Genomic DNA, 13317 nt, shown 5'->3' with positions numbered 1-13317 from the left:
GCAGTGGCATGATATTGGCCCACCACAACCTCTGACTGCTGGGTTCAAGTGATTCTTCTGCCTCAGCCTCCCGAGTAGCTGGGATTATAGGCATGTGCCACCACGCCTGGCTAATTTTTGTATTTTTAGTGGAGACAGGGTTTCACCATGTTGGCCAGGATGGTCTTGATCTCCTGACCTTGTGATCTGCCCGCCTTGGCCTCCCAAAGTGCTGGGATTACAGGAATGAGCCACCGTGCCCGGCCCACTCTGTGACTTTTAAGTGGTGTGTTTAAACCATTTACATTCAAGGTTAATATCGACATGTGAGCTTTTGACGATATCATGACATTGTTAGCCATTTTTTTTTGTACTTTCTATTGTGTGGTTGTTTTACAGGGTCTGTGAGCTACGTACTTAAGTGTGTTTTTATGATAGCAGGTATCATTCTTTCATTTCCATGTTTACAACTCCCTTAGGCATCTCTTGTAAGACTGACCTAGTGGTAATGAACTCTCTTGGCATTTGCTTCTCTAGAAAAATGTTTCCATTTCTCCTTCAGTCATGAAGCTTAGTTTGGCAGGATATGAATCTCTTGATTATGATTTATTTTCTTGAAGAATTCTGAAAATAGACCCCTCAATCTCTCCTGGCTTGTGAGGTTTCTGCTGAGAAGTCTGCTGTTATCCTGATGGGGCTACCTTTGTATGTGATCTGGCCTTTTTCTCTAGTGCCTTTAGGGCTTTTTCTTTGACAGTGACCTTGGACAGTCTGGTGAGTATATACCTTGGTAATGTTCATTTTCTTAAGTATCTCACAGGTGCTGTCTGGCTTTATTGTACTTAGATGTCTATCTAGCAAGATTCAATAAATTTTCTTGAATTATTTTCAAGAAATGAAATATGTTTTCCAGGTTGTTTTCTTTTTCTCTTTCTAGGGAATGCCTGTAATGTGTAGGTTTGGTCATTTTACATAATCTCATATTCTGACTTTCTTCACTTTTAAAAAATCTTTTTTCTTTATTTTTGTCTAACTGGATTGGTTCAAAAGACCAATCTTCAAGTTCTGAAATTATGTTTTCTACTTTGTCCAGTCTATTGATAAAGCTTTCAATTGTATTTTGAAATTCCTTAACTTAGTTTTTTTTTTTTTTTTTTGAGACGGAGTCTCGCTCTGTCGCCCGGGCTGGAGTGCAGTGGCCGGATCTCAGCTCACTGCAAGCTCCGCCTCCCGGGTTCACGCCATTCTCCTGCCTCAGCCTCCCGAGTAGCTGGGACTACAGGCGCCCGCCAGCTCGCCCGGCTAGTTTTTTTGTATTTTTTTTAGTAGAGACGGTGTTTCACCGTGTTAGCCAGGATGGTCTCGATCTCCTGACCTCGTGATCCGCCCGTCTCGGCCTCCCAAAGTGCTGGGATTACAGGCTTGAGCCACCGCGCCCGGCCTTAACTTAGTTTTTTTAATTCCAGAAGTTCTGATTGATTTCTTTTAAGATGTTTATCTCTTCCTTCATTTCCTGGATTGATTTAGAAGTTTCTTTTTGTTGATTTCAACCTTGAATCTCATTGAACTTCCTTGCAACCCAAGCTTTGAATTGTTTATTGTCATTTCTGAGTTTTCATTTTGGTAGGAAGCATTGCCAGAGAGCTAGTGCGATTCTTTGGTAGTGTCACTACATTCAGATTTCTCATGGTGCCAGAGTTCTTGCTCGGGTCCTTCTCATCTGGAGATGCTAGCACTTCTAATCTGTGTAATTATTTTTTGGGGGCAGGATTTTTTCTTTTTCTTTCCTCTCCTGTATTTATTATTATTATTATTATTATTATTATTATTTTCTTCTTTCCCGTTCCCTCCGCCCTAGGGGGTGGACTGTAGAGCATGCTAGGTAGGGTCTTTAGGGTCTTTTGGCTTTGCGTCTGTAGCCCTGTGCCCTTCTGTCTGCAGGTGTTGTCTTGCGTGTGTGATTTGACCTACAAGCCAGTAGATGGTGCCATGGGTAAGAGCTGGCTGTTGCCGGAGCTGCTGGCTCCGTGCTTGGTCCTTGTTTCTTGGGCGGAGCTCTCTGTTGCCTCAGGCAATGGGCTGGTGTCCAGAGTGCACAGTAATGGGAGCTCGCTCCTCAGCCCAGGGGTAGGGGACTGGGGGCACAAGATGGGTGGAGCCCGATAGGGAAGATCCCCCAGTCCTGTCCAGCTCTCAGTCCAGGTTTGGGAAAATGCCGGCAGCGTTTCCCTGTGTCTTTCTCTGACAAAAGTCTCCAAGTCTCGCCTCAGGTTAGCTCCAAGCTCTTCCTCTGCCGGCGGCTGGGATCTCCGGTGGAAGGAGGAGACCCGGGGCTGTCCGCCTGGCACACTGAGGCGCCACTCACCCTCCTGTCAGTCCAGTGCTGTCATGGGGCTGCTCGCCTGCCTTGTCCTCCCCAGGAGCTGGGATGTCCTTCATCATTCCCGGGAATTGCCATTTTCTTTCTTGAATTAAAGCTCACAGAGTTGGTGTTTAGGTACTTGCTTGCTCTTTCCAAATGACTGAGACATGCTAAAGCCTGTCATCTGCCATCTTGGAAAAAACATCCTTGCATCCTTAAGAGAAGTGGCACTTGGTGTTGCTACATGGTGTTTCTACATTGCTGAATTCACTTTAAAAATATGTGTATATTTTTAAATCTACATTTGTATGTGAGACTGGTGTAAAGTTATCTTCTACTGTATTTGTGCAATTTTGGGATCAGTTATATTATACTAAATGAGTTGGGAATTTTTCTTTTTTACTATTATCCAAAAAAAATTATAAAAGACATGATTCATTGCTTTCTTATAGATTTAGTAAAAACCTCATCGTGTCCTTTTGTGGACAGGTGGTGAGAGATATTTTTACTGTAAATGTAATTTGCGTATTTTTCACCTGTGAGGCGGAGGTTGCAGTGAGCCAAGATTGTGCGACTGCACTCCAGCCTGCGTAACACAGCAAGACCCTGTCTCAAAAAAAGAAAGAAAATCAACTTAAAATGTACTCCTTGAATATTTCTTTTCTTTTTTTTTGAGACGGAGTCTTGCTCTGTCACCCGGGCTGGAGTGCAGTGGCCGGATCTCAGCTCACTGCAAGCTCCGCCTCCCAGGTTTACGCCATTCTCCTGCCTCAGCCTCCCGAGTAGCTGGGACTACAGGCGCCCGCCACCTCACCTGGCTAGTTTTTTGTATTTTTAGTAGAGACGGGGTTTCACCGTGTTAGCCAGGATGGTCTCGATCTTCTGACCTCGTGATCCGCCCGTCTCGGCCTCCCAAAGTGCTGGGATTACAGGCTTGAGCCACCGTGCCCGGCTCTCCTTGAATATTTCTGAGTGTATTTTTATACCACGTGTGTTCCTTGAACTTCTTTTCTTTTCTAGGAAGAACTGGAACTATGATTTGTGCCTTCCTTATTGCCTCCAAAATATTTTTAACTGCAGAGGTATGAAAGATGCTCTACAAACTTTGTCTTATGATAATTGAGTTTGCTAGTTCTGAAACATCACTGGTAGGACGTTAAGATGATTATTTTAGTCATGATGCTTAATAAATTTGTAATTAGAGAAGCAGTGTTTAGAAACTCTGTTTTCGATACTTTCTTGTTTACCATGCACTAGTTAGTAGCTGACTTAAGAATCTCTTTGGGCTGGGACAAGAGTGAGGTCAATGAGGTGCAAAATCTAAGGGAATGCTAAAAATTGCAATAATTAAAATAATTTTAATGCAATATTTTAACAATAAAAATTAATGCAAAAAATTTGTGATGTATACAATATCAACATTTTAATAAAGACAAGACCTGTTGGGGAAGGATTAAGGTGAGGGGAGTAAAACCATGTTACACAGATAAAAAAAATTCAGTAATCAAGATGCTTCCCTCACTTCACCTGGCCCTGCTCTTACTCCTGCCAGTGCCATGACTTCTTCCTTCCTCATGAGAATAGTATCAAGCTTAATTAGATAACTCTAGCCTTAACCGTCCTCACAACTCTTAGGTAGATAAAAAGCAACATTTCACAACTCAAAGCCTCTCCTGAATGAAAGGTTTTGCTTAGTCAATACATGTGGAGTCTGTGACCTCTAGAAATTTCTGATAAGACAAGGTGGGCTGTTTCCACGTAAAGCAGAGTTCTCAGTCATTTTTCTTTCTGCCATTTTCTTGCTGAGATGCTGCCGTTCCCAGCAGCTCCGCTTGAGTCGTTGGCCGACGGTCTCGGGAAGAGGTGGTGGTTACACACAGTGCCCAGCACTCCAGTTCCACCACCTTTGCTTTCTCTAATTTGAGATACACAGATTTTGAAAATGGAAGTTCTAAGATGGTGTTTTTCAAGCTATGGATCACGATTTATCAGTGAGTTGTAAAATAAAGTGACTGGGTTGTAACTGACATCTTTTTTTTTTTTTTTTTTTTTTTTTGAGACGGAGTCTTGCTCTGTCGCCCGGGCTGGAGTGCAGTGGCCGGATCTCAGCTCACTGCAAGCTCCGCCTCCCGGGTTCACGCCATTCTCCTGCCTCAGCCTCCCGAGTAGCTGGGACTACAGGCGCCCGCCACCTCGCCCGGCTAGTTTTTTGTATTTTTTAGTAGAGACGGGGTTTCACAGTGTTCGCCAGGATGGTCTCGATCTCCTGACCTCGTGATCCGCCCGTCTCGGCCTCCCAAAGTGCTGGGATTACAGGCTTGAGCCACCGCGCCCGGCCTTAACTGACATCTTTTAAAAATAAAGTGGAATAGAGCAGAATAGAAAATACCAAGAGGCTTAAATGTTGGTGTGTGTGGGCGCCTCCTAGGGTTATTAATGGGGATTGCAGCTTAAAAAACCAAACGGTTTGAAAGTCATTGGCAGCTATTGATCCAGAGCCCTAGACTGAGATCCAGGGACCTGTATTCCAGGCCTGAGCTGCTCCTAACTGGCTGCAGCATCTCCAGGGCGGATTGCTTGGTTTTCTTTTGGTCTCAGTGTTGTCATTTGTAATATGGAAAGAAGGGTTGGACCAGATGCTTTCTAAGGTCTTTCCAGCTCTAAAATTTTATGAATTTGTGAATCCTTGAATGAGAGAAGTCCTAAATTTGTTATTTTGGGTAGCCTCTGCCCAAAGATCACTGTGGCCGGGCACGGGTTGCTCACGTCTTTAATCCCAGCACTTGGGAAGCTGAGGCAGGCGGATCTCTTGAGGTCAGGAGTTTGAGAGCAGCCTGGCCAACATGGTGAAACCCCATCTCTACTAAAAATACAAAAAATTAGCTGAGCATGGTGGTACACACCTGTAGTCCCAGCTACTCAGAAGGCTGAGGCAGTAGAATCGCTTGAACCCAGGATGCAGAGGTTGCCTGCCACTGTACTCCAGTCTGGGTTACAGAGCAAGACTCGACCAAAAAACAAACAAACTAATCACTGACTTTAGGAAAGAAGGTGGGCGTAGAAACACTTAATATAGGAAAGGAAAGAGTGCAAATGAACCATGGTTGGATTGTACCCTTTTCTTTTGTAGGAAAGCCTGTATTATTTTGGAGAAAGGCGAACAGATAAAACCAACAGCAGTAAATTTCAGGGAGTAGAAACTCCTTCTCAGGTAAGTTTTCTTTTAAAAAGTGGGAGTTTTTTAGGGGAGTGGGTTAAGATTGCCACCTGTTACTTGATTTCATTTTAGACTCTTCTTTGGTGATCAGGCAGCAGCAGTTGGGTGCCCTGCAACAGGCCTTGGTCCCTCCCGAGTCTGAGGGTCATGCTTCAGGAGCTGCCCACATTCTGGGGACTCTGGCTTCTCCCCAGAGCATCCTGCTTTCTATTCTATCCTGGTTATTGTTTGCGGAGCTCAGGAGTTGATTATTTTCCCAAAGTAGGAAGGTCCAGTACCCAAGGCTCCAGGACCCTGAAGTTTATCTGAAATCACCAGCCTTTGATTTCAATGTAAAAAAGATCCAAGTTCTTCACAAACCCTTACTAGGGCAATTCAACCCTTGCAAAACATCACAAAGACTGTTTTTGGAGGACTCCTGGTACGTGTGTGTGTGTGTGTGTGTGTGTGTGTGTGTGTCTTTTCTGTGTGTCGGGAAGGTGTATTTTACAAGAGAAAATAAAAGGGAAAATAAACTTTCCAAAACCCCTTCCGTATACCAGACAGTATTGCACTTTCACATCTCTCATGTAACACCCATAACACCTGTAGGAAATCCACACTGTTACTCTGTTTTTTGTTTTAGAAACATTTTGTTATGGAAAATTTTAATCATATACAAAAGTCCAGAGGATCATACAATATATCCTCACATAGTCATCACATTGCTGCAACAGTCATTTCAGCCTGCAGCCAGCCACGTTTCATTCATTCTGTGCCCACTCCACTCACACCTCCCAGCCCCTCTCCACTCTTGCTTTCCCTAAATCTGAGTTATTTTAAAGGAAATTTCAGCCGTCAGATCATTTTATCCCACAAGCATTTTAGTATGACCTTTAAGTACTCTTAAAACAAGAACAAACCTTAACACTTTTTATCATGTCTAAAAATATTATACCTTAAAAATCCTTAATATCAAATTTGTAGTCCATGTTTGTTTCCAAAATTGTCTTAAAATCTTTGAAAATTTAGTTTGTTTGATCAGAATTCAAACAAAGTCCACATATTTCATTTGGTTGCTGTGTCTCCTAAGTCTCTCTTAAGAATCTAAGTTCAGGCCGGGCGCGGTGGCTCAAGCCTGTAATCCCAGCACTTTGGGAGGCCGAGACGGGCGGATCACGAGGTCAGGAGATCGAGACCATCCTGGCTAACATGGTGAAACCCCGTCTCTACTAAAAAAAATACAAAAAACTAGCCGGGTGAGGTGGCGGGCGCCTGTAGTCCCAGCTACTCGGGAGGCTGAGGCAGGAGAATGGCGTGAACCCGGGGGACAGAGCTTGCAGTGAGCTGAGATCCGGCCACTGCACTCCAGCCCGGGCGACAGAGTGAAACTCCGTGTCAAAAAAAAAAAAGAATCTAAGTTCAGAGATTTCTCACCTTTTTTTTTTTTTTTTTTTTTTTTTTTTTTTTTTTTGACGGAGTCTCGCTCTGCCGCCCAGGCTGGAGTGCAGTGGCCGGATCTCAGCTCACTGCAAACTCCGCCTCCCAGGTTCACGCCATCCTCCTGCCTCAGCCTCCGGAGTAGCTGGGACCACAGGCGCCGGCCACCTCACCCGGCTAGTTTTTTGTATTTTTTTAGTAGAGACGGGATTTCACAGTATTAGCCAGGATGGTCTCGATCTCCTGACCTCGTGATCCGCTGGTCTACCATTTTTTATTACTTGTAATTTGTTTATTGCAGAAACCAGGATGTTTATCCTATAGCATTTATAACATTCTAGACTTTGCTGAACTATTCTAAGAGTTATATATTCACTGTCTCATTTAATATTCTCAGTAACTCTATGAGTAGGCACTACTATGATTCTCATCTTATAAATTAGAAAATTGAGGTTCAGAGAAAGTAACTTTTGAATCAAGGACTGAAATCTAGATGTCAGTCTCTGAAGCCCGTGCTGTGCACAGCCTCTCATTTATTTTGCCTTTTCTATGTTGCCCCTGAAACCGAAGTGAGAGTGGGTTGGGGATTCCTGAATAGATTTGGATGTGGCTGTAAATGAGCGTTTCTTTAAGTGGTGGGAGCTGAGTAAGTACTCTCGGCCCTGTTAGAGGAACACTCTAACTACTGTCCCCAAATCTTGAGTTTGGGCCAGAAGAACTCAGCCTTATCCACTGATACTTTCCTCCCACACCCAAGCCCAAAACAAAACAAAACAAAGACAGTCATAGACCCTAAGCTAAAAGTAATAGGTGAATTTACTGAAGTGCAGCCCTAATCCTGCCATTTCCGTGCTCAAAATCCATACTATGTCCCCACTGCCAATGGCAATAAACTACATGTTTCAACCTGGCACTCAGGAGCCGCAGTTTGACTTTTCCAACCTTTGCTTCCGCTGTGTGCCTGCACACATCCCACACTCCACACATTTGGACTGTGCTGTTCCCAGCCTGTGGACACTTCCTACCCTCGTGCCGCTGCTCGTGCCTCTTTTCCTAGAGTCCCTTTCCCTTCTCAGCCTGCAGTCGTCTCTTGCTTTTTCAATTCTTAAAGCCCTTTGTGTTTCTTTTAGGGACTACGTCACTTTGTGTTATTCTCTAGTTAATTGAAGTGGCGATTTCTGTGTCCCTTTAAAGGCAAAGCCCGTGGCTTACCCATCTTTCCACCCTTTTCTCATAGTATCTTCTTTGTTTGTAGTGAGTGCCTCCTATGTGTTGGTTGTATTAATTTCTACTACAAGTCCATGTTGTCTTAGGTTGTAGGAGAAGGAAGCATGGGAGTACAAGCAGCTTGAGGGCCCTGGTGGTTTACAGCCCTTAGGGAAAGGTGGAGAATCTAGTGGCAGAAGCTAAGGGGATGCTAGATGGAGCTCCTTCAGCAGCTCTCCCCACACATCTCCCCATCCCCATTTCTTCTACAGTCCTGCATAGTTTCCCTAACTTTAGTCCAAAACTAGCACAACAAAGGCTGCAACTGAATCTTCTCTGATTCGCTGAAAAGCAACACGGGACTCAGCTGCACGTTTGAGAGCTCTGTTGGCAAGACCTTAGGACAGAGTGCCCTCTGTGTCTGCTGGTGATTCTCAGACACCATCACATTCTGATCCTGCGCTGTGGGCCATTCTACTGACTACATCTACTCCTAAGTTAAGAACTTTCATGAGCCTTCCTCATGACTGGCCCTTTCTAAAGGAAAGTATGGCAGTTAGTTACTTTAATGAACATTTCCCAATGGGTTAGTTACTTTAACGAACATTTCCCAATGGGTAAGGAATAGTCTGTGAACTTATGAGTTTTGTTTTGTTTTTAATTTTTGAGATAGAGTCTAGTTCTGTCGCCCAGACTGGAGTGCACTGGTGCAATCTCAGCTCACTGCAACCTTGACCTCTTGGGTTCACGCGATTCTCCTGCCTCAACCTCCCGGGTGATGGGATTATAGGGGCCCATCACCACACATGGCCTATTTTTGTACTTTTAGTAGAGACAGGGTTTCACCCTGTTGGCGAGGCTGGTCTCAATCTCCTGATGCCAGGTGATCCATCCACCTCGGCCTCCCAAAGTGCTGGGATTACAGGCGGGAGCCACCATGATGGCCAACTTTTGAATTCTGAACCAGTTGATTCAGGACCAGAGCTCTTCAATGCCTTGAAGAAAGATTCAGGGGAAAGCCATTGTGAACAGCTTGCCCCAGGGAAAGGACAAGGCTAAGAGAATTCCAGGGCTTCCTTGTGAAAACAGAACTGAGGAAATGCAAAGTGAAGAAATTCTAGTTGTCAGGAACCAGAGAAGAATGACAGGAAATCTGCTTGAGGTATGGAGGTATCCTCTGGAGTTTTCACTTATACCGTCTTCTCTCATGCCCAGGAAGCTGCTCTTCACCAAACCGCAAGCCTTCCTCCAACTCAGTCACAGCTAAGCTTCTCTCTGGACACTGACGATGCTGTAACTGTTTTGTTGTGCTGATTAGATGCTGTCTCCACCATAGGCAGCCTATAAACAGGACCTGGCTGCATCCTTGTTACTTCCCCATTGCTCTGAATTCAGTATTTTTCCCTCAAGGTAGATAGTTGTGAGGCAGCATCCCGAAAAATGCCTGGTTATATAATGGCATCCAGTAAATGTTTTCTTAATTACTTACCTCCCTTAACAAGCTTTATGCAAAAAAAAAAAAAAGAATGCAGACTTTAGACTTTTCAATCTCCACTTAAAGTAAGGTTTCTGTTGCTTTTCAGAATAGATATGTTAGATATTTTGCACAAGTGAAACATCTCTACAACTGGAATCTCCCTCCAAGACGGATACTCTTTATAAAAAGATTGATTATTTATTCGATTCGTGGTAAGTGCTTTATGTATAATTGAAGGATTGGGCAGGAGGGCCAGTGTTCCCACTCTGGGAGGGTTTCGCTCATAGTTGTACATACCAGTGATCTGACTCTCACCTGTCATCTTACATGTCCTCACACGTGATCTCCTCCTCCTGTATGCCCCTCCTCCTGCAATTGCCCATTGATTGCCAGCCCTTCGATGTTCTTCACTTTTTCTTTTCCATCACCAGTTTGGGGAACTTAACCCCTTCCCATCTCTCTCGTTCTCCTTGCTCCTCTGGTCTCAACGCAGGGTGGAATTTTCAGGGCAGAGTGAGCCTCTGATGAGGGAGGAGGAGGACCATGTGCCCTCGAGACTGCTTATTTCTCAAACCACCTCTAGTTCAGAGTTTGTCTTGGTGAAGGTGTCTCCAGCTCGTATCGTTTTCTCACCTTCTTTTAGAGGCATATTTTTTTCTCATCACTTTGGGCTCTCCCTTTCCCCTGTCTCCTCCATCTGTAACCCTCTCACTCACAGCTTACACTCAGGGGAGGTGGGAAAGCAGGATGTGTCTGCGTGGAAGGGATGGAGCCTCACCACTCCCGCTGCCAGAGAGGTAGCAGGGAGGCTATGCTTCGGATCCCCTAAGGCAAACCTCTTCTAGCAGCCAGCTTGTGGACCTGAGATGGTGCCAGTCCTGGGTGCTATAGGTGCTATGGTGCCAAGGTGCCAGGATGCTGGTGTCCACACAGACAGCCTAGGATTTTTAGCCTTCTGAGTTTAGTTCTACATTTCACTGATTACTGGTCGACATCAATAGAAAGAAGTTCTGCACCTGGAATGGGAAAGCGGGAACTGAGGCAAGAAACTGACAAATGAATATCATGGTGTTAGTGAAAACAAAATTAAATGAAAAGAAAACAAACAGCATATGAGATGATCTATCAAAGATAGTTAATACACTAGTTTATTAAGATATTTGTTTTAATTTTCTACCTTTAGTTTTGTACATATTTGAATTAAAATTAATGTCGAGTTGAGAGGCAAGCAATAAAAAAATTAATTGGCTGAGAAACCAAGTCTTTGAGGAAATGCTAACGGAAGTGGGTCATTTGAATTGAAGAAAAGGAACAAAAAATCCTTTGTCTATAAATATATACTGAACACCACGGGAATTTTTGGATATAACTATCCTATATTTTTATAGAGATTGCATCAGGAACTGGCCTTAAAGTAGGGCCAAAGTAGTTGAACTACAGTATTTATTATTAAGAATCATTATGATCAGAAGTCTGAAGAAAGCCACACATTAGCAAGAAAGGTTGCAAGTCACCTTCCCTGAATTTTCTTTTTCTTTTTCTTTTTTTTTTTTGGAGACAGAGTCTTGTTCTGTCACCCAGGCTGCAGTGCAGTGGTGTGATCTCGGCTCACTGCAACCTCTGCCTCCCGGGTTCAAGCAATTCTCCTGTCTCAGCCTCCTGAGTAACTAGGATTACAGGCATGTGTCACCACGCCTGGCTAATTTTTGTATTTTTAATAGAGATGGGGTTTCACCATCTTGGCCAGGGTAATTTAGAACTCCTGACCTCAAGTAATCCACCCACCTTGCCCTCCCAAAGTGCTAGGATTATAGGCGTGAGCCACCGTACCTGGCCTACCTTCCCTAAATATTTTTTCTGGAAAGATAAAGTGATGAGATTCTAAGTCTTTGAAGCTGAACTATAGGTATTTTTTTCTCTTCTCCAGTCTTATAAAATCCGCTTTAGGAGACAGAACTTGGCTTGAAACCTTGTCTTTCAAAGACAAAATCCATGCAAGACCAAATAAGTAACTACTGATAGATTGTTAGCTTGGATAATGTTTTCTCTTTTCAATCCATGATGTTAATTAGTGAGACATATTGATCTTCACGCTAACCAACCTACCTTTATAATTTCATTTAGGTGTTGAAACAGGTGATGTATGTGATCTAAAAGTCCAAATAGTAATGGAGAAAAAAGTTGTGTTTTTCCAGTACTTCATTGGGAAGTTGTTCGGTAAGAGAAAACATGTGAATTGAAAAAAATCTGATGTTTGTTTTAAGGCTGAATGTCAAACCAGCAATGTTCACCTCCCTAAACTATCACTCACCATAAAGAAATTCCGTAACGCCTTCTGGTTACCATCAACTTGGTGTCACTGGGTTTGGATGCAAACCAGAGAGAAATTAACCTGTTTGCTCAAAACAGTTTTCTCAGGGTGCTTTCCAGAATTTATTTCTGTTCAGTGTTGCTTTGCCTTTCACACTTCTACAAATGCTGAGCATGTTCCCAGGAGTGTATTAAGGATTTTAATTTACATATCCAGTCATTTTTAGCCAATTCTCTTCTTCTCAGTCATTTTCTTTTATTATATAGCACTGATTCTAAAATTTTAGTGTGCATGAAAACCACCAAAGAGCTTGTAAAGATTTACATTCCTAGGCTGTCCCCCCAAAGTATGATTCGGGAAATCTGGAATGGGGCCCAGGAATCTATGGACTTAGCAATATCCCACGTGATTCCAACTCAGAGGTTCTGTGGGATGACCCTGTGAGAAACAATACAAGAGTGAATGAACTGAGGAGGGACCTCTTTATCCAAAGCAAAAGGAACCTGGTAGTCAATGTTTTGCTGCAATGAAGAAATGCCTAAAACTATATACCTTTTCTGAAATAGTAAGAAAGCATCCTTCATGGTCTAATAACCATAAACTTTTAGAATTCCTACCCAGGCCTTTGTCTCAAATTCTCCTATTACTGACCCTGTCCCCTGCCACCCCCTCCCCTCTCCGCCAGCCACTTTTTTTGGCCTCTCCCGCCTGAGGGCATTCACCCAGGCCTGACCTTTGCTTTCTGTTCTTAGCAATGCTTTATTCTGAAAGAATGACCCATTCCCTTTGCTTCAACTGTTACTTGTTCATTTACTGAACAGATATTTAGGAGCGCCCACTGAGTTGTAGATGCAGGAGCTACAACATGAACAGTTTCCACTCCGACTCAAATGCATCAGCCAGTCTGAATGATCAATGAGCTTTCTCTCTGCTTCTGCAAATGGCACCAGCATTCTTCCACTCAGGCATTGGGCTTTGATTCTCTTTGCCTCGGCCCCCTAAATCCAGTCAGTCATCAATCTCTGTAGATGATGCCTCTGACAGTTTTCTGTGTTCTCCTTCCTTTCTGTTCTCACTGCCACTCATTGTCCAGAATCTCCTTTGCTCATGCCTGGATGTCTGCAGGGGTCTCCTTACCCTTTCTTTCTCCTTATATAATGCAATGTATAGAGTCCTGAAATATGCATCCTGAAATACTGCTCTGACTGTGAAAAATTGTAGGTCAAGCAAAAGACACACTGTGTGCCCGTGGTCAGAGCCAGTTCACACCTTTCGCTCAGTGTCCTTATCTGTCAAATCAATATCACATCTCAAGTGTAATGGGAATTAAATTAGATAATATATAG

General features: G+C 43.6%; 1 protein-coding gene across 1 annotated transcript in view; it reads left to right on the top strand.

The window, feature by feature from the left end:
* Positions 1-13317, top strand: part of TPTE2 (transmembrane phosphoinositide 3-phosphatase and tensin homolog 2) — a 126150-nt gene that overhangs the window by 106129 nt on the left and 6704 nt on the right. The window contains 5 exon segments of the mRNA XM_033197146.1: positions 3362-3423; positions 5472-5552; positions 9767-9872; positions 11785-11846; positions 11848-11877. Of these exon segments, the coding sequence (XP_033053037.1) occupies positions 3362-3423; positions 5472-5552; positions 9767-9872; positions 11785-11846; positions 11848-11877 (341 nt within the window).

Source organism: Trachypithecus francoisi, unplaced genomic scaffold (genome assembly GCF_009764315.1).
Source record: "Trachypithecus francoisi isolate TF-2019V2 unplaced genomic scaffold, Tfra_2.0 Contig01676, whole genome shotgun sequence".
In the NCBI taxonomy this organism is placed as follows: Eukaryota; Metazoa; Chordata; class Mammalia; order Primates; family Cercopithecidae; genus Trachypithecus; species Trachypithecus francoisi.
The sequence above is the reverse complement of the archived record's forward strand: the minus strand, read 5'-3'. Positions and strand labels throughout refer to the sequence as shown.